At 40.3% G+C, this 26,063-nt stretch overlaps 1 protein-coding gene across 1 annotated transcript; it reads left to right on the top strand.

Moving 5' to 3' along the window:
- The first annotated feature begins 10,702 nt into the window (after positions 1-10,702).
- OPN5 (opsin 5) lies at positions 10,703-25,669 on the top strand. The gene is made up of 6 exons (XM_010002392.1): positions 10,703-10,857; positions 16,474-16,593; positions 19,154-19,324; positions 22,115-22,449; positions 24,070-24,314; positions 25,573-25,669. The coding sequence occupies exons 1-6, from the start codon at positions 10,719-10,721 to the stop codon at positions 25,634-25,636; spliced, it is 1,074 nt and encodes a 357-aa protein (XP_010000694.1). The 5' UTR covers positions 10,703-10,718; the 3' UTR covers positions 25,637-25,669.
- The last annotated feature ends 394 nt before the right edge of the window (positions 25,670-26,063 follow it).

Below are 26,063 nucleotides of genomic sequence, written 5' to 3'. Positions count from 1 at the left end.
CACCTGCGGGGATGCTGCTTCACACCAAAGCAACAACAGCTCTTTGCAATTAGCAGAACTCTAAGCTGCACTGAAGTGCAGATGAGCACTGAAGTACTCGTCTGAGAGCCAGGCATCAGCCAATCCCAGTGTCTGCATGCTCAGATCCTTGCCGAGCGGGATGCAGGAATCCTCTCTGAGTGCCTGGAGCCACCGGAGTTTGCAGGGTTGAACTGCAGCCTCTGTAGCAACCGGGCAGCGAAAGGGCGATTTTATTGTCGTTCTCAGGCTGTAACAGGAGGAGGGAGATCCAGTGAAGAGATTGAGGGGAAGGGAATCAGCATTTCCCAATTACATTCCCACCTTCTGACTCGCTAGAGGCTGCACGTCAATCCCTAAGCCGCTCTAATTAGGTTGATGAGCTGGAAAATAGTTATGTGTGTGTTTATTCCAGGCTTTGTTTTTTCACATCAGAAAGAAACAGATGAGGCTTCCTATACCACTTGTTTCTCCTTGGGAAGGCTTTTGCGTGTTTGCAGGGCACTTATTTAATGGAAAAGCAGAGGGACGTTGAAGTGGAGAAATAGGATTTGCTGTGCAATAGGGAACTTCCACCTGAAACTGCTCTAGGAGCCAAAACCAAAACTGCTGGTGCTGTATCTTGTGAGTTGGCATTGCCTTTCTGTTCTTCTTTAGCTGGTCGTGTTTTCTTTGTTGCTTGTTCTCCTGTGGTGCTACTATCAGGGTACTGTTTTCTGGGTTAAAATCGTGCTTCCTGAGTTACTTAGTCCCATTTTTCTCCTCTTTGAACCACGCCTTAGCTGTGACAACCTTCCCTTCTCTTCTAGACAGTCTCTGCTGATCATGTAGCTCCCATATTCGAGTAGAACATGCTTTTTCACAAGTCATTCTCAGGAAAGCAGGAGTGTGAAACCTGCTTTACCACTGCAGGTACCATAAAAATATGCAATAAAACCTCTGCAGCCTCTTCAGGTCCTGTGAAATGTCTGCTCTGTTTTCCTTTGGTTTATTTATTTGACTCAGGTCTATAGAGGCACTGAAATTCCCTCTGCAAGATTAGGAGACGAGTAGAGCCAGACACTTGGCATTTGTAAGTCAGTGTTACTCCACTGCATCAGGTTCAAAAAGCTGGAGATTTGCTCACCACCAGGATTCCCAGGAAAACTATGGCAAGAAAATACAGTCCTGTTTGCCCCAGACAAGAGCAGGAGGATGTGCTTTGACATTCATAAGCAGTGTGAACTCAAACATAAATGTGAGGGCATTCTGGCGTGCCAGAGGGCTCCTTGGGAACACAGGTCTTCTCCTCCTAATATGTTGTGACTCTAAGATGAGGAACTTTGCAATGAGGGCTTGAGTTCAGAGATTAATTTTTTACCTAAGCAGGGCCCCTGGTAGAAGACGAGCAAGCTGTAAATGTGTTTGGGTGCTGCTTTTCTTGGTGAGGGCACTAGAAATGTCCTCTGCTGTGGACACTGGCTAAGGCACAAGGTGCTGCTCCTTGTGTTGTGGTTGTGTGCATGATGCTTTGCAGCTGGGTCATCCATTTAATGAACTAAAACAGAAGTTGTCTTCTCTGGAGACTTTCAAGACCCACCCGGATGCCTTTCTGCATGACCTGCCCTAAATCTGTGGTGATCCTGCTCTGCAAGGGGGTAGGACTTGATGATCTACAGAGGTCTCTTCCAACCCCTACCATTCTGTCTGATTCTTTGTGTGTTTTGTATCCATAATTTACATGGCTCAGGATTTTAATTTTTGTTCCCAAATCAAATTTCTCTCAGCAATCACCTCCCAGTCTCCAGATAAAATAATGTTTGAGTTTGAATTCAGGTTCTTCTGAATTGCTCTTATTGCTTTCCTCTTTCCTTCCTTCACCTAAATCTCTTGCAATTGATTTATATTTTATGATATAATATCATGGTCACTTTCAATTTTTTTTTGGAATCCCTAGAAAGCACTGTTGATGCCCAATTCTTGCCAAAGCAATGAGACTAACCTACATACAAGTGCACTTCTCCATACGGGTGATACCTCTTCAAGGCTCTTGAGTTGTCTTTCCTTGTGCACAACCCTGCTCAAAATCCACTTTCCATTATCAAGTCTTTTATCAAGACTGAATTCAGCAGATTTACAGTAATTACAGTCCTAAAAAAAAAAAAAAAGTGAAATAAATCCCTCATTTTATTCGTTATTAAAGAGATTTACCCGTATTAGAGATTAAGGATTTTGGGGGAAAATTGAGTCTCTCTGACCTCATGATCTGAGTTGTTCAGGAAGTGAATGATCTCAAGTTTCTCTCTTTGAGAATTTTTATTAACCTCATGATTAAATTACCTAGAGAGGCTGTAAAATTTCCATTTTTAAGAATAGGCTGAACAATAATCTGTAGCAACATACTCAGAATTTATGCCAGAATATATTATCAAATCAAGTAAGAGGTGTTTGCTTCATGTCCTCTCCAGCCTGGTTTTTAGTTGTAAGGGTTGTAATGATCCTATGTCATGATTCTATTTCTCAGAGGCCTCAGTCACCACTTTGCTTACTTGGTGACTTGGAAATGCCACCTGATCTTCCAAGATTACTACTGAACATCATGGTTCTGGCCTCTTGAAAACCACACACAGGGGGTTTATTAGCAGCCAGGATGAACACTTAAGAGATTTGTCTTCCTAATCAGAGGTAGTGTTGTGAAGGCAGCTGCTCCACCCTTCTTGCTCAAATACACATTTTCCATGATTTACATGGCCCAGCACCTTCAGATTGTGCTACTGGACACAAAACTTACACCATAGAGAGCAGCATTTTTTATTTCATGGAGCTACAGGAAAACAAACCCACAAATGAATTGGAAAATTCAGATGACTTCAGGCTTCTGGAAGTCATTATGTACCATTTCAATATTGAGAGCTTTCTGTATAAATAAATGTAAACGTGGTGCTTGTGATTTTGCTCAAAAATTGAAAAAGAAAAAATAAAAGGCTGCTGAAATGAATCTGAAATTTCAGTTTTAATCTCCTTATTGTAAATAAGCCAGTTGTCTTCCAAATATGCTATTCTGGGCAGGGGAGTGGTGGGGAAAGGAAAGTGGATGCATCACTCACAGCTTCAGGTCTCTGAGTATGATATCACCTGCAAACTCCTAGTCTGCTGTTGCTGGAGCTAATAGGTTCATTCTTACTTCATAAAAGCATTGTGTGCCTTTACATCTCTTAGGACAGCTTGTGGTTTATAATAATTTTCCAAAGCAGCAGAACACATTATTCCTGCTCATACCAGTGACTTGGGAGCCATTACACCAGCACACATTAGCCCATTGGCCCACATCTCCTTTAGATACACTTTCACTCTCCCTTCCTTTTGGGGAAAGAGGTTTAGCTATTTGCTGAAAACTGCCCACCAAGTAGGAGGAGGGACAAGACTCTGCAGGACCCAGGGTATTGTTCTGTGCTAGGTCCTCCAGACCTTTCTGCTCCCTCAGGAGGGTAGGGGACTGTAAGAATTTCCTTCAGAAGATGGGAAAACATCTGAACTAGGATGGAAAAGATGGACTGTGGAAAAATCATGGTGTGTGATGAAATATAAATGGACAAAACCACAGCCTGGATATATTGTGTCAGTGCATTGCAGCTGCTGAGGTAGCAGTTACCATGAAGCTCCTGTCTTCTCCAAATGATGTTGAGGCAGATGTGGCCTTGAGGTACCAGGTTGGAGTTTGCTTGGGGCATGGAAAGTCTCATGCTGAGTCTGCAGTGTGGCAGCCACCAAAGGGGTCTACCAAACCCTGAAACCAAGTGTGAGTGCCTGAAAAAAGGCACATAACAGTCAGGTCTGTTCTGGTTGCTGTCATCCACCTCCTGCAAAATGTCTGGCCTTTAGCAGCTGCATGTGAGATTCCTCCAATCCTTAGGAAGAGCACCAGGTGGTCAGTGCTTTGCAGGAGCAACTGAGGTTTTTCTTCCCCTTCCTTTGGTGCCCTTCCTGCAGGTGGCAGGGAGCAGGGAAGTTGCTGCTGTTCTGCCCTCTGCTTCTTTCCTCGGGGAGGTGGGGATGGTATGTCCATGTCTTCTTCAGGATGAGATAAGCCTGGCTGAGCTGCAAAGCACGTGCTGAAACACTCCAGTGAGAGAGGATGAGAGAGAGGGGAAACAAAAGGATGTGCAATTGGCAAAAAATCTTTGATGAAATCAAACAAAAAAACTGAAATTGCTGTTTTTTCTCTCAGTCTCAGAAGTTCTGAGCCTGGATAGAACTGTTTTTTTAGTGTTTGAGTCAGGATTTCAGGTCTCCTGAGGTTGGCTATAGTGGAACAATTCCATTAAAAAAATATATTATTTAAAAGTGGGATTGTTTGTATTAATTAAAGATGAATGTCTGCAGCAAAAGAATAAACACAAGTCCATTTCTAATAGGAAGCAGAAGATTAATTTCTTTTAAATCTGTTTCACAGGCACTGTGGGCATTTCAGCACAGGGTGTGCTGGGAAGATGTTCTGTAGATGAGCTAGATGGTAGGTTGTGGTGTTGTGCTCTCTGTTCCCAGGTAATTGTAAATTGTAATTCCCTTTGGTAATTGCAAAATAAAATGTGGGACAAGAGGGCAGATTTAGGCAAAATATTAGGAATAAATTCTTCACCATGAGGGTAGTGAGGCAGTGGAATAGGCTACCCAGGGAAGCTGTGGCTGCCCCCTTCCTGGAGGTGTTCATGGCCAGGTGGGATGGCACTTTGAACAACCTGGTCTGATGGAAGGTGCCCCTGCCCATGCTTGGAACTAGATGATCTTTAAGATTCCTTCCAACCCAGATCATTCTGTGATTCTATGAATACTTTGGTCTTGTGAGGGAACAAGAAGACACCAGTCCTTGATAGCTGGTTTATTTTCTAGTGCAAGACCAAGTGTGCCTACCGAACTAGAAGAAGCACTTGCATTGCAAAACATTTTTGAGAGCTAAGGTTTTAATCTTTGCTTATTGATTGGATTCAAGGACTCAAAGGCTTGTCTTATCATTCACTTTTTTGTCATTTTCATATATTTGCCTTGTTCCCTCCCCCTTTTTCTTTTTCCTGGAGCACTGGTGCTCAAAAAGTGTAGAGCCTTGGAAAAATGAAGTTCCTCAGGCAACAACTGCTGTGCTCTACAGAAACACTGCTGCAGATCTGCACTGCTTGCTAATGTAAAATTAGCTGCAGACACTCACATAACCACTTGTGAACTTCTTATTTTCGCATATTTTAGAATTGTTACATTGCTTCAGAACTCAGTAGTGAGTCTTGCTGCACAATTTTAAGAGTGGAAGGAAAATGGAAGCACCTAAGCAAGGCTTTAATCCAAAATGTAGCTTTCCCCTCTCAGCAGGGTGTTCAGGCTGAGATGTGGGCCAGACACATGGGTGTAGCTTTTCTCCTACCATCAGGTTGGTTGGGTAGCTCTTCTGTGGTAGGCAGGCATATTTTCCTGGTCTCAACATTTAAAAAGTTGGTGTTCAAAAAGCTCTCTGATCCTCTCTTCAAGCTTGACAGGGAGAGATATGACACCTTGGAATTTTACTGTTTCCCATTGTGATCAGCACGGAAGCAGCAGTCTGATGTCATGAAGCACAGTGTGCACCTGAAATGCAGGAAATGTTCATTTAAAGTCTGAGCCTCCAGACTTTACCCTAAACTGAGATTAAATCAAGACCTTCTTAAGGATTTTTTTTTCTATGGCATTGGGTAGTGAAAAAAAACCCAAACAACAAAACAACTCTGTAGCTGTTTTGAGAGAGATTTTCTGGTGGCTGTTATTTACATTCCTGAATAGAGCAGCTAGTTGGGCTGTTGGGAAACACTTGCCTAAGGTTGTGTGCCATAGAAATGAGTTTTGAGAGTCATAATCATACTGGAGAAAAATGAGTGCTGAGAAGGAGGCATTTAAAGGGTGAAGCAGCACTTGTGACGAGGTGTGTTGCACTGGTGGTTGGTGATACTGGTGTAGCAGCCAGGATGGGTGGAGGAGGACAAGGCAATGTCCTCTAGGAACCTTTGCCTGTGCCTTCCATGAGATGGGCTGCACAAAATACACAGGGGAACTTCAGAATAAAAATCCCACCTGACAGTGTGAATTGGGATCCAGCAGACACTGAGAGCTGACTAACTTTGCTATGGAGACTCTGGGAAATGAATGTCATTGGACAAAAAAATAATAATAATTAAAATGTTCCATTTTTTTCCTATTGATAACAATAGACAATTATCCTCTTAGCTTTTGTCTTTTACTGACTCAGATAAAATTATTCCTAGCTTCATTGTTTTTTAACACAGCATGAGAGGGCAGAAAGTTATTTTCTTAACTAACACAACCCACACTTTAGCTGTGTTAATTCTTTTAAAAGGAGCTCTATTCATCCTTTCTACAAGGTGACACTGGGCCCACAGAAGTCTTCAGTTTCTCTCTACCATTTATCTCTTGGTAAATTCATCTGCTTCTACAAATTAGAGCGACAGTTTCCTGTGGTCCATGGCTTTGAATAGAATATTCCATCCCTTGTGCTCACACAGAAGTATTGCTGCAGCAGTAACTTCCACAGAGGAATCTCTTTGCAGCATCCAATTTTAGTACAGTTTCTGTGATTCCTATGGCTCATTCCACCATTTCTCTTACTGAGTAACTTATGTCTCTGAGCCAAAACTTTTTTTTTTTTTTGTCTCTTTGTTTGAATGATTTGTAATAATATTTCCTTCATTTGCCTGCAAAATTGCAGAAATTCTTTTCCCACTTTAAGCCTGTTTGTCTGTTCTACATAAACTGAATGCATCCAGTTTGGGCAGGCTAACATAGGTGAAATGCTTTTTTTTTTTTTTTTTTGTCTCTTTGTTTGAATGATTTGTAATAATATTTCCTTCATTTGCCTGCAAAATTGCAGAAATTCTTTTCCCACTTTAAGCCTGTTTGTCTGTTCTACATAAACTGAATGCATCCAGGTTGGGCAGGCTAACATAGGTGAAATGCTTTTTTTTTTTTTTGTCTCTTTGTTTGAATGATTTGTAATAATATTTCCTTCATTTGCCTGCAAAATTGCAGAAATTCTTTTCCCACTTTAAGCCTGTTTGTCTGTTCTACATAAACTGAATGCATCCAGGTTGGGCAGGCTAACATAGGTGAAATGCTTTTTTTTTTTTTTGTCTCTTTGTTTGAATGATTTGTAATAATATTTCCTTCATTTGCCTGCAAAATTGCAGAAATTCTTTTCCCACTTTAAGCCTGTTTGTCTGTTCTACATAAACTGAATGCATCCAGGTTGGGCAGGCTAACATAGGTGAAATGCTTTTTTTTTTTTTTGTCTCTTTGTTTGAATGATTTGTAATAATATTTCCTTCATTTGCCTGCAAAATTGCAGAAATTCTTTTCCCACTTTAAGCCTGTTTGTCTGTTCTACATAAACTGAATGCATCCAGGTTGGGCAGGCTAACATAGGTGAAAGGCTTTTTTTTTTTCTTATTAATTTAGATTAAGACTTTGATTTTGCAAGATCTGCCAATATTTATCAGAACAACATCAAAGGCAGCATCATTTGAATCTTGGTTAGCAACCTCACCTGTTCGTAGCTTCCAAATATGTTTTAAGTGTTCATAGGAACTTGCAGACAATGGCACAAGCACAGATGTCTGATATTTATATTAAAATAACATTTTAGGGTTCCTGTCCCTGATTCATTAAATTTTAGGGGTTGTGGATCAGAACCTTTATGATACATACCAGGCATTTAGTACTGTGGTACCTTTAAAAGCACATGTATAAACAAAAACAAAAGTGAGCAGTTCAGATCCTGGTTCCTGAAACAATTCATCTGGGAAAGTGCACATCCCCAATATTTGCTCAGCTTTACCTAATAGTTTAAAAGTTTTCTCTCTCGTTAATTTTTTACCCAACATTTGTGCACTAGATGTTCATGAGGAATGTGGGTTTTCTTGACTTGGAATTACGAGAGAAATCATTATTCTGCTGTGTTAACTACATCCCTTTGGTTTTTTTACCTTCTAAAAATGAGATTTTATTCTTGAATAGAGCTTCATTTTGGGGGTACAATCAATTCTTATTTAAACAGGATGATAAAAACCTTTAAAGCTATAATCTAGTTTTAAAATCATGTATGATTTCACTGTAACATTTCTTCTGTGAATCAAGTAAAGTTGTTTTTTAGCTTCATATATCTGAAACATCTCTTTGCTTTGCCAGACACAATTTAAATTATCTAGGAAAGTTTGCGTGTCTTCAGGGAAGTTATTTAAGCATTAATCTCCCTTTTTGTTGCATGTTTTCAAGAAATAATGTGTTCTTTCTGCTTAAAGCCAAGATTAGGGGCTTCTTTTTTAAAACAGCCAGAAAGAACTAGTCTGTCATAACATAAACATTTGCAAGTAGGTGAACAATTTACACTGAGTGAAGCTGCAACATCTGCCACGTCGTAGCACTCCAGATCAGTAAAGGTTTTCTCCTGCCCCATGACTGTGATTTGTTTGGGACACCTGCATCACTCCTTCTGAGGCAGGTTAAAGATCCCAGTGACTGGACTTGTGTCTGGGTTTAATATATAGGTAAGATGAAATTTCTTCTTTAAAACCACTTTCTTCTTTTTCACATGCCTGTAAACTGGAAAATATTGTCCTTGTGAGTCACTTGGTATTGACTGGAGTGGGAAATTTTAGTGTGCCTCAGGAAAGGAACATGTCCTTGAACACTTTGATAGTTATTAATATCAAACCCAGATTGTGTTGATAGGTCCCAGATGCACTTTTCCATTTGCATCACTTCAGCTCCCCACACCGTTCAAACGCTGCAGCGATAGAAGAGCTGTGGGACCACACAAGCTGGGGGACAGAAAGGCATCAGGATCCTTTTTAAAGGCCAGGAAGAATTTGGATCAAAACAAATGGCTGTGACTGGATGGAGGGAATGATCAGTCTGAGGGTTTTGTCTCCCAGAGTCATGCTTTAGTCCACCCTTTGGTACAAGACAGTCTCTTTAGACCATGCCCAGGTCCTACCTGCTGTACTTTGGTACCTCATCCAAACCCAAACAGTTGCTTTGCCATCTGAAGCAGTGAACAAGCTGGAATGCTTACTCTCCATAGCTGTGGAAGGAGAAGAGGGCTGATGAAGTCACCTAAGGGGTCATGGATTTTTTTTGTTTGTTTGTTTGTTTTGTTTTATTTTCATTTTTAAAAATTATTTTAATTAATCAGCTTTTGCTTATTTTTTCCTTTGTAAGAACAAAAAAAAGGAAAACAAACAATAAAAGGAAAACAATAAAGCTGCTGAACTTTAAAGACTTAGTGCTATTTGGAGCCATATGCCTAGGACAACTTTTGGCTTCTGCTATCTAGGGTGGCAGTGTGTTCCCATGATCTTATTCTTTCAGAGCTAGAGGGACAGCAGGGAAATGCTTGTGGGTGCTTTACTTGTAGGTAGGTGTCATCTTCTATGTTTCTGGCCTTAAAGGGCTGTTATTGGGAATATCATCTGCCTTGCAGATGCAGAAGAGTTAGAAAAAGGGTAAAATAATGACACCTTTTTTTTTCTCCTCTCTTAGCCTCCCTGCAAGTTTGGATTTCTGAGTGGCAAAGTTTAGAGCTTCACAACTTGTCTCAGATCCCACAGCAAAAAGTGTGGAAGCTCTAGGAGTCAGGTGCTAAGTTCTTGAATGCCACTCCTGCTCTTCCAAGCTCTGGCAAGAAGAACTGGACTGACTGAATGTCCCAAACAGCTCTTGGCTGGGTCGTCTCAAACACTGCAGAAATGTTTTTGTCCTGTGTTAGAGTTCCCCACTTTACTTCTGGAGGGGTGACCTTCATGGATGTCTGCAAGGTTTTCCCATAATTTTCTATGTTTTTCCCATAGTTTTTCTGGTTTTCCCATATCAGGGTTCTCTTTATTGAGCTTAACACATTGGACCTCAATAGCCCATTTCCACACAAAAGGAAATGGAAAGAAAACTCAACAAGCTTGCATAGATGAGACTATTGCTTAATATTCCTGCAGCTTCTTCATAACTGTAACTGCCAATTAGTGTTTATAACCACAGCCATGTAAAGCTATTTACATGAGAACCCACCAGCTAAATAACTGTAAGGAGAATTTACAGATGTAACTTTTCACTTGACTACAAACTTGCAGAGCTACCATCTGTAGACATAGTGCCCCTCAGGATATGAAGAAAGTGCTGGGACTGTCTTACTGATAATTCCCAGTTCCTGGGGTTTACAAGGACAGTGTGTATAGATAAAGACAAGAAGCTCAGTAAGCATTAAACACATTGAGCAACGAACCTATCAGACATAAACAATTGCCCAGCTTCTTTTTTCTGTTTTCTCAGTCTTGGGTGACTCTTACATCTAGCTGGAAAGATAAAGCTCCTTAAGATATTCAAGGAAGGCAGTTCAGAAGCCCTGGCTTGAATGTCACAACATGTTGGTACCTAGATACTGCTCAGGTGGATTCCTGTGATGAATACCTTGTGAATAATGTCATTCTTGGATAAAGTAAGTCATGAACCAAATCATGGCAGGATGTTTTATACGATTTTAGATTGGATTCTGAAATACCCTGGGAGGTGGCAAAGCAGAAATGAAGACAGGAGGATGCATCTTATGTATGAACAAAAATATCTTTGCATTTTTTGTTGGCAGATGGGATCTATTGCAAGCTTTCTTCTTTTGTTTTTCAGACACTGAATTGGACATGAATGGGATGGCATCAGATCACAACACTTCCTCCCAGGAAGAATACCTCCCACACTATCTCCAGAAGGAAGACCCTTTTGCATCAAAGCTTTCTAGGGAAGCTGACATTGTAGCTGGGTTTTATTTGACAGTAATTGGTAATGATTTTTTAATTTGTCTTTGAAATATGACTATGTCACTACATCTTGGCAGACCCTCACAAAAAAAGCAGAAGCTGCTGAGCATTAGATGTGTAATTACATTTCTTCATACTAGGAAGAAAAATCTAGCAGAGCCAGGAGAAGATGTATTAGAAATATGGTGTCAACAGACAATGCTGCTCCAGGTAAAGTGACTAGCAGTAGACTTTCCAGCAAAAAGTGAAGATCTTTTCTACTGATAGGTTACTGTCCTGCAGTTTAATTGTTCCTGACCAGAAGGGGCTTTTGCCCTTATGCCCTTATGGGTTGTGTGGCCCGTTTTCAAAGCTTCTCTCATGTGCCTGCACAGCAAAGAGAACATCCTCAGATGTGCTCATTTGAATTTTGCTCAGCTTCTGGCATCAGCTGCCCTCAGTTACAGATTATATTGGACAATATTTTCTGCCTAACAGCTTCCCAACCTCGTCCCCTTCCTTGGAGTCTTTTACCATGTGCAAATCGACTTTGCAAGCAGAATAAATGCAGTTATTTATTAGTTAGTGCACCCAGCTGACAGCTGGGACTGATTTCTTCATTAAGTGTTCATATGCCAAGGAGTTGTTACTCAGCTGGGAAATGCTGTCTCCATTGCTTCTGGGGATAAACTGGTGCTTCTTGATGATTTACCTTTGCTTTATGGAGGTGTGCAGACCTATGTCCTGTTGTGTCAATACTTCTGCTCTCAAGTACCTGAGCTTCTAACTGTTGCCTCAACATTTGCACTTCTTTCCATGGTTTACATTTCCTTCTATTTTATGGCTTCAGTTCATGCAGCTTCTCACAGCTCAGCAGCAATTTTCAGAGTAAAGCTGAGCCAAGGTCATATATTTGTATTACACCAAACTGGGCTCCAGTGGTTGGACAGCTCAACACCAGGCTGAGAACAGGGTTATATGGTGTATTCCTTGACATCTATTTCAGTTTAAATTCATTCCCTTGTTCTATCAGTCCTGCACAAAATATGAAGATCTTTCAGTCATACCTTCATATTTCTCATTCACTATTTTACATCCTTCCCTGCTGCTCTTTCTTGCTGCTTTTCCCCCTACTACTCCAAGTCATCTGAATTTTTCTGCAGTGGAGATCTCACAAAGACCTCCTGGAGTAACATTTATTTCTCATTTGTCTTCTGCTTATGTTTTTCTTGAAAAAGGAATTGAGAGCAGCAGAGATGGCAGGTGAAGCTGGATCTCTGTGCTGTTCTCAGTATTCTTGTACCATTTTGGATGTATCCCAGCTTTTCACACACAATTTTTTTTCCCTGCTGCTATGCAGACAGATTTCTTCACTGAACTGTCCAAAACAACTCCCCTTGGGTCTTTTTTTCACTCGATTAAGCTAATTAAGCTTTAATCCCAGGAAATATGTCTGAGTAGCTGAAATGAATCATAGAATCATAGGGGCTGGGAAGGATCTCTGAAGATCATTGAGTCCAACCCCCCTGCTGCAGCAGGAACAGAGAACCCATAGGTCACATAGAAACGCATCCAGATGGGTCTGGAAAGTCTCCAGAGAAGGAAACTTCACAACCTCCCTGGGTAGCGTCTCCCAGTGCTCTGTCACACTGACAGTAAATAAGTTTTTCCTCATGTTGAGGTGGAATTTCCAGTGTTGCAACCTGGTGCCATCTCCCCTCGTCCTACCACAGGGCACCATGTGGAATTTCCTGTGTTGCAACTTGGTGCCATCTCCCCTTGTCCTACCACAGGGCACCACTGAAAAGGGACTGGCCCATTCTTGACATCTTCAGATATTTATAGATATTAATAAGGTCCCCTCTTAGTCTTCTCTAATCAAGACTAAACAGCCCCAGGTGTCTTAACGTTTCCCTGTATGATATGTTGTCCCTTAATCCTTGTAGCCTTAAATGTTTCCAATGTACACTGTGTTGTCTTGGTATATTTGCTGTATTTACTGTAGGTTTGCTGTAATTTTAAATTTGCTGTAATTGGCAGCTTCATAGTTAATCACAGCTCCCAAATATCCAAAATAATAAGCAAAATGTGCATAGTTGTGTCTTGTGGTAACTTGCAGTATTGCAGATTTGCTTGGTAAACTGAGTAACTTGCAGAAGATAGAAAATCAAACTAGAGCATTCAAGTCAAGCAAAGGGATGTTTATGGTTTTTTTTATTGTAACTTGTGGTTCAGACTGAACCTGTCCATTGTCACCTTCTGCCATTGAACGGTGTCCCCTGTCCCTTTGCACTTCCCTTCCAAGAAATACTGGCCCTTCTTGAAGATGTCCAGTGTGAACATCCTGATAGCAGAGTGAGGGATGATCTGCAGAAAGGTGGGAAGCCAGGAGGAGGGGATTGCTATTGGGCATCTTTTTGTGCTTGATAAAGCACCAGGTGCAAGGTGCACGTTAGTTCAAAAGTTATTTCAAAAAGGGGAAGAAGCTGCACAGTGAGTGAACAAGGCTGGGATCTCACCAGGCAACTTGGCAAAGCTTTCAGGGTCATTCTGGTTGTATAACTGAAGTATTGCAGCTTTAAAGTGTAAAAATGCATTTTTTTGTCTTTAAAGAAACTCAGGAGTCTTGACCAATCTGTGATAGATTCTCAGAGAACATGTGATCCTTTGGCATAACTAGTTCACTTCCACATGAATCTCTTTTAATTGTGTCTTTAAAAAAAACCAAACCACAAACAGTCCATATGGTTGTAAGAAACCAATTCTTTTTACTTTGTCACTTTCCCTGCTAGCTTTTTCATCACTGACTTTATTGATTTACTGTGTGACCAGGTAGGGTGACTAACTCCTGAGCAGAGACCCGCTGGCTGTCAGCTCCTTTGGAAACCTGTGACAAGTAACTATTGATTTGCAAACTGTTGTTGCTGCACACTTCCCCAGCATGTTATGAAAGAGCCTAATTGAAAACAAAATCCTGAACTATCTGTTTACTTTTCCCTCAGACAGAAGGAGCCTTGTTTGTTCAGATCTATTCTTTTATATACTTTGACCTTTTGCTGCACGTTGGCTCCTTCTCTGCAGGTGGAACTTTTTTAGTTCCCTGCCTTTTTTTGTGTGTATATACATAACAGTGTTAGGGTGTCATGGACAGTTGTACCCTGAACTGTTTGGTTGTGGAAAAGAGCCCTTATTTTATATCCAAAGAGTCTTTTTTCTCCTTTTTCTACCCAGGCACACAGCCTGTCGTGCCTGATGGAGCTGGGAGCCTTCAGCAGCAAGGACTTCATCTAGTTGTTAGGAAAAATCTTCTTAATAGTAGGAAAAATTAATCATTAGATGGTTGGTCTAGGGAGGTTATTACATTTCTATTACCAAGGAGTTAAAAAAAATTCAGAGAAGCAACTGTCAGAAACAGGTATAGACAAAAGGCAACTTAAATTATCCCTGGACACTGTAGGATTCGGAGGTCAGTGGGCTGGGACTCCCTGAAATACTGCTATTAATAATGAGCAATTTCTTGAGAGACTTCTCTGATGAAGACATCTCTCTGGACTCCCAGTCAGTTGAAAAAGATTCAGGAAAATGTCAGGCTCTTTTGAAAAATATTTTGAAGTAGATGCTGGCACACTCTATCCTAAATGTCACTAGAGGGAAAATGGCATTAAGGAAGAAAAGGATTAAGATATATAAAAAATGCTCAGCAACATTGAGATTCACTCACTTAGTTGCAAGGAAAATAATAATTCATATGAGTACCCACATCTACTTATAATTCAGATTATATTTTCCAAGCCATAAGAATAAGATGTTCTTTAAATTTAATTCACCAAGGATAAATCAAATTTGTTAAGAAAACCTAAGATTAAATGATAAGCCAGCTTTTGTCTTGTTGATTTTTAAAAATAATATAGAAAGGGCTGTCAGTATAAAAACAAAAAATTCTTCCAGTTAGATGAGTGTTGCATTTATAACTAAAAAAAAATTTAAAAAATCAATACCAAAGTATTTTTCTCCTGAGTTTCATCTTTTGCTTCTACAGTTCCTTATGTTTCTTGAGAAATAGTCTGGTATTAGCCTCAGTGAACTGTTTGTTTTTTTCTGCCTCATGGAGGTCCCCAGGTTGGGATTTCTTGGATCTCTGAGGTCATGGCACCCTTGCCAAGGGGACAATCTCATTGCTGGGCAAGAGGAAATGCCCATGTAACTCCTGAGGTTTAATTTCTGTGGTTTTGCCTCTGAACAGACCCTGATGAAAACTATGTGGTGTTCAAAGTACAATATTTGGAGAGGGCAGCATTGCTGGGTGGGCAGAGGGCCAGAGCCATGTAAAGGAAGGAAGCATGAAGAGACTTTTGTTATTAATTATTTTTTATAGTAGTGTGGGGGGTTGGCCCTGGCAAGGCACTCAGGGTATCCAACTGGTTACAGCCCCTGTGGTGGGAAGAGAATAGGAAGAGCAAAACATTGGAGATAAAGACAGGGAGATCAGTCACTGGAAGGAAACTGTGGGGCAAAGGAGGCTCATTGTGAGGAATGGAACTTAACTGAAACCATTTAATTACTGACTTGAGTATTGGAAAAAAAAATATTAACAAACACTAAATACTTCAGGAAAACACCTTTCCCCCACCTTTCCCAGATGAACTTCACTCCAACTTCCTCTCCCTCATTGCCATGCAAGTCCCTTTTTGGTCAGTCAATGGCCATTCAGGAAGATGGGGTCTCTGCCACACTTTGCTCCTTGTTCTTCTGTGACTCCCTCCTTCTTACTTGTCTCCTCTGCTCCAAAATGGGGCCTCCATGGGCTGTGATCTCTCTGAGGTGTTCACCTTTGGGGGTGACTCTTGCTTCTTCAGACAGATGTTTTGGGCTGTCCTGCTCTTCCACAGCAAAACATTCACTCCAGGCTCAAATGCTTTCAAATAGGAGCTGGTGAAGAAACATTTTTATTTAGGGGAACTGGAAACTCTATAGTTTTTGTTACCAGTGTGGTCAGCTCCAAGGCTGACTAACCACTGGCAGGGTTGGACTCTGCAGGTCCTTTTGTGGTGATATGGCAAAAAAGATGTTAGCCCATATAACCAGGATTCCTCCTCTTGCTTTGAATTACAACTGGAAGTTAAAATCAGACATAGTTTATAATTTTTCTTTATTATAGAAATAACTTTATTGTAAAATCTAAGACATTAATTTAGAAATGTGTCCCCCAACCTCTGATTATAGTGTTTCATAAAGTTAAGGTTGGTCAGAGATTTGGGTCCTTGTGATTACAGAAAGCTGAATGTCATTCTTGTGGCTGTATTGTTTGTATCTTGTTTGTGAGACAAATGGGGTTGGCCAGAGCAGAAGAATTCTGGGATTTCTATGATGTGCATTCAGTTGGTAGCTGTGCAGGCTCAGGTGGTGAGGGCAATGCTCTCCTGCAGAGGGGAAAACAGCATTTGTTGTGGGAGGGAGATGTCTGCAGCAGATGTCTCTATGAACTGCATAATGAGGATGAGATGATCATGTTTCAGAATAAAATGTCTAGCCTTGAGATTACAAGTTCAGGCTCAAAATATGAGAGAATTTCAGAAGGAAGATGGGACATTGCTGGCTTTGAGAAGAACTCTAATTTGATTATTTTTTTATTTTTTTATTTTTTTTTTCATTTTTATAGGGATTCTTTCAACCCTGGGAAATGGGTATGTTATTTTCATGTCCACAAAGCGAAAGAAGAAGTTGAGACCTGCTGAGATAATGACTGTTAATTTAGCAGTGTGTGATCTGGGAATTTCAGGTAATTTCATGTCTTGTTTTCACTCATTTTTACTATCCCAATTTTACTTTCCCACTGGTAGCAGCAAGAGGCAGTCCTCTGGAAGTCATGGGAAGACCAAAATGCCTTTTGCTCTGTTATTTCCATATAAATAGAAGAGAAAGATAGAAAACAACATTCCTGAACAACTTGATGGAAAAAAATTAAAAATACAGAGGGAGAAAAAGGGTTGGATTTATCAATCAGGCAAAACTCCTGTTCACACCAACAGTCAGAATGTCTTTAAAGGCAATTCCCATGTGCATAAAAAGACTCAGTATTACAGTTGAGAGAAAATGATATTTTCTTGCTGTAGAGTGCAGCAGGAGGAATCCAGGTGTGCCAAAAATACATGTTTAGCCAAATATGATTGGGGAGGGGCATAACTGGAGAGAACTGTAAAATGCCAGAAACCATCAGCCTGCCCAACTAATGATTTTCTCTTTAGTGACCATCCTCTTCTACCTCTGTGTCAGGAAAATAAGCACTTGTGCCAAAAGAGTAAGAGCAGCACCAGCCAACTGAAGGAATTTTTATTTCAGCCCCCAATCTGGATGACCTGCCATGAGCTTTTTTGAAAGCTCCACATGAAGCTACACAGTCAAGAGCCTTTGGAGATCATTCCTTTGGCTCTTGACATGAGTGTCATTCAGTTGCCTCTGGCTACGTGCAACTCAGGAGGAGGACTGGATGTCCTTTAGGAAAGGATATTTTGGATGGCAGGCAATCTAATGGGTATCAAAGCCTGATGGAACCCAGCTGAGCAGAGGATCTCCCCAGTGCAATATAAAAGAGAGAATGTTCCCATGCTCCCAAAGCCATCTGTCCCCTGTGTGTTGCACACACCAGCACCCCTGCCCCCAGCTCCAGGGCACCCTTTTCCTGCCCTCATCTTGGCCAAATGCTTTTGCCTTCATCCAAATGCCTAAAATAGCAATGAACGACATGAAATGATGGCTCTCAGCCTCTCCAAACCAAAGCTCATTGTGCTCCCACTGCACAGGGCCAAGGAACTGCTCACCCCCTCAACCTCCAGCAATTCTCAACGCCCCTCAGTGAATGTAAACATGTTTTTCTGAAGGAGATACTGATGAATTCGGCACAGGAAAGGGGTTGGTATATACAGCTCTGCTCTGTTGCCACACAAAGAAATCCCAGTGATGTCATGGGCATATCTACCATTTAGACACTAATTTTCACCTTGCAGCACTGAGAAGTGAAGAAAAAAAACAGGAGAGTTTTTGCATCATCTGTGACATTCCCATCTCCTGTGTGTCCTAAGAGTCTGTCTTATTTTAGAAGGATGTTTGGGAGCCCTCTTAAGAGGAAGGTGCTAGTTTCTCTGTTAAGGTCTCTCACCCACTTGGTCGTCTTGTCCCTTTTTTTTCTGTAAATGGAAGATACTGAGTCAAGAAACATAATGTGTCCTGTCTGCTGGACCGATTGGGGTAAAGATGGGCCCTTTTCCAAAATCTCCATGTTTTACACACTTTGGCATCTTGTTCATAAACAGGTCCTGCCATGACTTTGCTTCCTTGAGATTTCCACAGGGTGGCACCAGCCACTCGTTCAAAACTGCATCAAACTCCTTTTGCATTGATCCCATACACTGATTCTCCTGTGCCACTGAAGAGGAATTTGATTTTGTGCAAATGAAATTTCCATTTGTGTGTGCTTTTAAAGCTAGTAATTGTCTATCTGAATAAAGGTGCTGACTCTCAGCATATACCCTAGACTTGGCTGTATTTCAGGATTGCCTTGCACATCTTTATCACTGGGGACAGCTTTTGCTTGAAAAATTAAATCTGTTCTGCTCAGAGAAAAGCACGTAACACACTGACCTGAGCACAACCTTGAGGCTCAGGAAGACTTTTCCTTACAAGATGGGGCTGAAGAAAAAGAATCTTATTTAAAAATGTCTCATTTTGAAAGATTTTTCAGTCATGAGGCTTTTAGCATAGAAGATGGAGAAAAGGTCATTTTCTGCAAGATTTTGTTTTGGTACAAATGTTGTAATTTTCTGCTAAACATGAAAACAAAATGTCTAGTTTTGTATTGGTTTGATCTAAAATATTCTTCTACAGAACAACAAGATGGAGATTTCTGTCTTTGACTCCTGTGAATCTGTTGCCCTGTGGGAATTACAATTTGTAAGACCATTTTTGCCTTCTTTATGAACCAGTTCACTGAGCTGAGTTCTTCCTAAAGCGAAGAGCTTGCATATGCTCGAGTCTGGGTCTCCTTCTGGTTCACGTGGTCTGCAGTAAACACCTATTTCCAGCCATTCTACTAGCTGGGCTCATCCTATCACAGCATAGGTGGTATGGGATCTAGCTAGAACTTTCTTAGGCTCAGTCCTGTGGATAGAGGGCATGGAAGTCATCATATCTGTTGTGTTTGTAGCCTTCTCTCCCCTCTGCAGGGCATTTGTACTGCTACAAGCTCTAGGCAAATGGGAGGGCTTGCTTTTCTGGCAAAGAGTGTTGATATCTATCAGTGATGGATTTTATCAGTCAGCTGACATTATTTTCTCTTTTTGAAGTTGTAGGAAAACCTTTTAGTATCATTTCCTTCTTTTCTCACCGCTGGGTGTTTGGATGGATGGGCTGCCGCTGGTACGGATGGGCTGGTTTCTTCTTTGGCTGTGGAAGCCTTATTACCATGACAGCTGTCAGCCTGGATAGATACCTAAAAATCTGCCACTTATCTTATGGTAAGAAAAAAACCCCTATATTAAATGACTACTGAAAAACTGCATGAAGTGGTACAGTTTTCTAAATGGAAATAATACTTAAACTCTTCAAAACTTTTTTGTTAAATGTAGAGAGGAATACACAGGTGTGAGGAGCATAAATGCATGACCCAAGTGAGCCCAGATAAATTTGTATTGCTGAATGTAACAACTTCACTGTTGTCTCCCTGCTGTCTCACTACTGTCTCCTTAAGCCCTGAGTTTCAGTAGTCACTCCTAGACTTGGTGTCTATCAAGGTCTATTGACATTAACATCCAAGTATTGCACAACTTGAAAGTCCTTATAACCCAACACATAAAGTATTCCTTATTAAATGCCCAAATTCCTTTAAGATATGCCTCAAAGTATTTAAAACATTCTAAAATTTTGGATGTGCTACAGGTCCTAATAAATGTGACATTGTCTCTCTATTATGGAGATGTGAAAGGATGAAATTAATTTAGCAGTGAAAGCTGTTATCACCGTATCCATCAGTGCCTTGTATCTCTTGAATATGATGTATTATATGCTTCATTCTTTCCAGTTAAAAGATGTTGTCATAGTTTAGACAAAATGCTTTTCTTGCATTGGAAGGGACTAACTACCCCCTAGACTTACAGGGAGTACTCAAGGTAACTTTGCATACAACAAATACCTTGCCCGTGTGACTTGAGGGACATAGATTTCATTATAATGACATATAATATCAGTCAGGCAAAGTTTTAAGAAAGGTTTGCAGCTAGGAGGTATAAGTAAGCTGGTTTGCCTAACAGCTGAGTAAGCTGTTAATTAAAATCTGTGGGTACTGTGCTAATAAGATCTGTTATAGATCCTGGGTTTCCATAATTTTTCCTCAAAAGTGAGTGAGTGTAGGGAAGGTCTCCTTAGCTGGGTTTTGAATACACCATTCACTTGAAGTAAGATTTCAGTTTTTCCTAGGAAAGTTTTATCAAAGTAATTCAATGGCCATGCAAATTATAGACAATTTTTTCACAGACTTGGTGAGCTGAAGTAAATATTTCATGGCTGGCTGCATTCATTCTTTGTGCTCTGGTACTTTGCATGACATAGGGAAGGTCTCCTTAGCTGGGTTTTGAATACACCATTCACTTGAAGTAAGATTTCAGTTTTTCCTAGGAAAGTTTTATCAAAGTAATTCAATGGCCATGCAAATTATAGACAATTTTTTCACAGACTTGGTGAGCTGAAGTAAATATTTCATGGCTGGCTGCATTCATTCTTTGTGCTCTGGTACTTTGCATGACATCTGACTTCAACAGAGACAAAATATTTCTAAATCCTTCTTCTCAAGGGCTACCTGATCATGGTTGTCCATGCAAAATGAAGGAGAGCAATAAACATATGCAATATGCTCAGTTTAGGTGGTTAACTTAGCTATTTTCTTTCTTAGACTAAATCAGTCATCAGGACCCTGGAGCACCCAACTATATACCCACATCTTCATTTTACACCAAAAGGAACAACTGTTTGTTTGGTTTTGGTTTGGATTTTTTTGTTTGTTTGTGGTTTTTTTTTTTTGTGTGCTTGCTTTTGTAGTTATGTTTTTTATGTAGTAGGTGGCTATGATTTGACAATGACTGTGAAAAAAAAGTCTATCTTTTAGAATTCACATCATATTGCTTTTTTTTTTTTCCCACACCTGAACACAACAAATCATCTTCCTGACTCTCAGCTGTTGTGCTCAAATACATGATTTGTCAGTCAGTTCATTTTACTTTCAGTGATCTGGAAATATAAAATCAGCTGAGGAAAGGGCACTGGTCATATCCAGTTTACAGTTGTTTCTTTGCTTTGGTTTTGTTTTAAGTCATTCCTAAAAGCTGCAGAAAGTCTCTTAGTGCTTTCAGAAGCTCAGATTAGAGCTTCCAAGGTGGAAGAAGCTGTAATAGTATGAGTTTCTGGATAAATCATAAGTTTTATCTTCTTAGTCTTATCCGAATCCACCATGTTGGACACAGGTAATGATGGAAAACTTGTAAATTGAAGCTTTTTCTAGCTGCATTAGAGTTGCCTGCAAGACAAGCAGGGTGACAATATTCCACTCGACAACTCCAGAAATGCCATTAGCATTTGATAAAAAAAAAAAAAGGGCAAGCATACATGAAAATGCTGACTATAGATATTTCTGACAATATGCACATAGGATTTACTGTACTGGAAAAGAATGACAAGGTGAAAATAATTTTTGGATATGTTATTTCCTTTGTAAAGCCTTGTCTTCCAGTCACTTGGGTTAATGTCCTGAGATCAAACTTCAGCTAATCAATATATGACATGAATAAGAACACATGACAGAGAAATAGGAAATAACTTAAGCTGCATCATACAGCTACAGCTAGTGAGTCTTCATACTGAAAACTGAGAGCCTGAATTAAACTCTTGGTCCTTCACTTGGATTGAACCTCCATCTCATCTGATCACACTGTGAATTTGCCTTTACAGATCACAAAGTGTTTTTCAGACTTGTGAGACAAGATTCCCATGATCATTGCTGAGCTAGCTGTTTGGATTGCTTTTGTGTGGACTCTTCTAGGTTGTAAGTCATCACAGCCTGAAGAAGAGGTCTGAAATAAAGTCAGGTGGAGCCCTCTCAGTGAGGTGACTATTGATACCTGGAAGGAGGCAAAATAAAGCCTACAGCACTTGTTGTCACACAGACAAGCAAACCCTCATTGCATGTGTAGAATGATATCTTCAGTTGTGCCAAATACATACGGACCTGAGGTTGTAACTCTTCAATTACTTTCCAGGTACCTGGCTGAAGAGACATCATGCATTTATCTGTCTGGCAATAATCTGGGCCTATGCTACCTTCTGGGCCACAGTGCCTTTTGCTGGTGTGGGGAGTTATGCCCCTGAGCCCTTTGGGACCTCCTGCACTTTGGACTGGTGGCTGGCACAAGCTTCAGTGGCTGGACAGGCTTTTATTCTGAGTATTCTTTTCTTTTGCCTCCTGTTCCCGACTGCGGTGATTGTGTTTTCCTATGTCAAAATAATTTTGAAAGTCAAATCTTCCACCGAAGAAGTGGCTCACTATGATACCAGGATTCAGAACAGCCACATACTTGAAATGAAGCTGACCAAGGTAGGTAGGAAGATGTAACTCAGTTTGCTTTGTTGGGTTGTAAAATCAGGCTTGCAGAGCTTCAATTATCTACTCTCCTATGCTGGGTGATCATATGATGCTCTGAAGGTGGTTCCTCTGGCTTTCTCCTCCATTACTGTCTAGGTGGGAAAAGGCAGGAGTTGAAACATAATTTTATTATCAGGACACTTGAGTCCCTGAAATCCTGATTCACTGTGAAGCTCTTCCACAGCCTTCCTGTGTGACCTGATTCAAGTCGTATCATCTCCCCACGGCCTTGTTCCCCATCACTAAACTCCCTTTGCTTTCAGCTGAAAAGGGGAATTGCACAGAAAACCAGATAAAACACAAATGATTGTAACAGGGAAATAAAATGTTCTGTTTACATTCCTCTGTTAATGAAGATATAAACCAAAGTCACTCCAGTGACATTGTAGTTGCTCTTATGCAAATAATTTGCCATTTAGGTTCAACTACGAGCTGCTGATAAAAATGTACTCAAGTGATAAAATTAATCTCAAACTATATCCTGTTTTTCCTTTCTGATTGGCTCTATTTTCTGTTAGGCAATGGTGACAGCCATGATCTTTGCTGGCACTGGTAATTTTGCCAGGAAATCTCTCCTAATAAGAACTTGTACTCGAATATAACCAGGTTCCTTAGCTGTAGAAGATTCACCAGCCTATGTAAGTCATGCCAAGAGGAACACAAGGAGCACCTTAAAGATGCTTCTTCTGTTGTGAATTTCCTTTGTTTTTGCCCTGTTGCAATATACTGGGGGACAGAGAAGAAGGAGGTATAGTAGATATAGATAGGAATATACCCTTCTAAACATACTCCCCTACAGAGTCACTCAGAGTTCACCACTCTCAGACAGCATCAGTCCTGGAAACATCTTCAAATACATTTATTTTATGAACTTGGAAATCTTATGTCAAAAGACTCAGAACCTGGAGTACTTGTGGTTAATAATTTTGTTTTGTTTTGCTTTGCTTTCCCAGAGCATGCTTGTTTCACTTGGGAATGGAAAAGAGTCTGGGTTTCTTTTTGACAATCTGAGGATCATTTGGTTGGAAGAGACTTCCAGTAAAAGTCTCATCAAATAAGCAAGAAAAAGAGAAAAGAAAACCAACGAACAACACTAAAGAGAAGCCCTGTTGGAAATGTTTCCAGTTTAACTGTTCATTTCAAAGATCTTACAAAGATTTTCTGGAAACTTTCACAGCTCTATTTTATATCTTATCTTAAAAACAAAACCCTGTATGTTTTGAAAGGACTCTCCTCCTTAAATTATTGAAATTTGTTGTAAAGGAATTATCTTCTGAGATCTCATTTAGTCTCCTCATGCTTAGCCAGACCTTACAGCATTTTTAAAGGTCTGTGGTAACAGACTCATTAGCTGCTCTGTTTCAGGTCAAAGAAATGAGGCATTAGATAAAGGGAAGGGAAACGCCTGGCAGCTTTTGTTCAGATTGCTAAGTTCTCTGAAGCGAGTTATGGTTTTTATTTTCCATTCTGAGACACGTTCCTTTGCATTCTGCCCAGCTCTGTGTTGTGCTGCCAAGTGTCTAACTCTGCCGGGTTAAGCACTTGTTCTCTTCTCTCTCTTCCTCTCACCAGGTGGCAATGTTGATCTGCGCGGGGTTCCTCCTTGCCTGGATCCCCTACGCCGTGGTGTCTGTGTGGTCAGCCTTTGGAGAGCCAGATTCCGTCCCCATCCAGTTTTCAGTGGTACCAACTTTACTTGCAAAGTCAGCAGCCATGTACAACCCAATTATTTACCAGGTCATCGACTGTAAGTTTGCCTGCTGCCGGGCAGGGGGGTTGAAGACGCTGCAGAAGAAGAGCTCTTCAAAGAAATCAAGGTCATTTCTTCTTTCAAAAGTAGGATAACTTTAAAAACACAATGTCCCAAAAATGTACTAAAATAAGATCTACTAAGAGTCACAGCTCTTTGAATCTTATTTCTTGTTTTTGACGATGACTGGTTCAAGGTCTTTCTTGCAGTGGATGTTTCTAAATTAACTCTAGGTGTAAGAAGAGTAGGAAGGAGATGGTTCTTACTATTAGATCCATCTGCAATTCCATTGATACAGTTGGAAAAAAGTTAAATTGGTTTTAGTGGACTTTGATCAGTTCTACCCTCCTATTCCTTTTCTTCCATGTCATCATGGATCACCTCTAGAAAGTGTTGATGACCTCCATTGCCAGTAAAGTGAAAGGGATACAATTGTCTTAATTCCTTATAATTATAATAATATGCCTTTCAGCCACAGAATTAGCAGGGAGAGACAGTAGTTTCATAATCACCCTGAAGGTACCACTTACACAAAAAGAAACCCAAACTAAAAATCAAAGTGCAATAAGGTGCCCTTAAGAAGCCCCCATTTCTATTTACAACTAGATGGCAAAATCTGTGCTGACAAGCAGTGGAGTTCCTGGAAACACTAATTGTCCACTTATAGGAAAAATGCTTCTGGTTCTGTCTTATACAGACAAGTATCTTATTTCTGCACCTGAACAACAAGTGTAAACTGATAAATAGGCTACAAATGCCCTACAACATATGAGTGACTGTGAATCCATAGAATTCCAGTAATTTCCTTTAAAAGCCTAGAATAAATGTGCCTCAGGATGTACTTATTAGAGGAATGAAGGCCCATTTTATCATTCATATTATTTCCTTGCCAATTCCAGGATTTTGGATGTATTTTTTGTGGAATGAGTCAATATCTCAAGCTTCCACAGATTCCCTTTGCAGATTATTCCGTGATTTTACACTCAGATTTATCTCATCTGCAAAACATGTAGTTTATCTATGTTTTAAGTGTCTGACACAATTTATAGTTTATCAAAAACCCACCTGCAGTTTCAGGCAAATGGGATACAAATCCAATGTGGTCTTCAGTGAAACTCTGAAGGCTGGATTTGTATTTATCCTCCATGTTATCACTCTGAAAGAGGAAGGAGGTTTCACCTAATCCCTCACACTGAATGCAAGCTGGCCTTCCTAGGCCTGTGCAATGAAAAAAAATGATCTGGAAAAATCACTTCCCAGAATTAGAAACTTAGTTGTCAGCTTGGTATGAACAAAATGATTGTTGTACTTTCTCCTCCCCACAGGATGTACACCATCTCTGCACACAGAGACTCGACGGCGATGAAAGAAACCCAACTGGAAGTATGAAGGTTCATTTCACATACAGCAAAGGAAAACTTGATGACAAACAAACATTCTGTCTCAAGCTCCTCTTTCTGTAAATAAATTAAAACATGATGACAGCTTTATTTTACTCCCTAGTCCTATGTACAGTGTAGCTCTTTCCGTCCTGAACGAAATAGTGCAGTTAGACTGGGCCAATATTTTAAGTATTTAGAGGAAGCAGAAACAGAGAAGATTCATATGGATGGAATTTTTTACATTCACTTCAGAGCCTTTACCATTTAAAAAATGATTTATTTATTTATTTATTTTTAATTTAGCATTAACAGAAGTAATAGTTTGGACAATATTTTCCTTCATGGAAAGGAAAGTATTCACAAAGTCCAGTTTAGTTTACTAAAGCTAATCTCCCTAGACTCCTGTTGCAATCACTGCAGAACTGGAGCATGAG

The sequence above is a fragment of the Chaetura pelagica genome, unplaced genomic scaffold (genome assembly GCF_000747805.2).
Source record: "Chaetura pelagica isolate M959 unplaced genomic scaffold, ChaPel_1.0 scaffold46, whole genome shotgun sequence".
Taxonomy (NCBI): domain Eukaryota; kingdom Metazoa; phylum Chordata; class Aves; order Apodiformes; family Apodidae; genus Chaetura; species Chaetura pelagica.
Note: the sequence above shows the minus strand (reverse complement) of the source record. Positions and strands in the feature narration are given on the sequence as shown.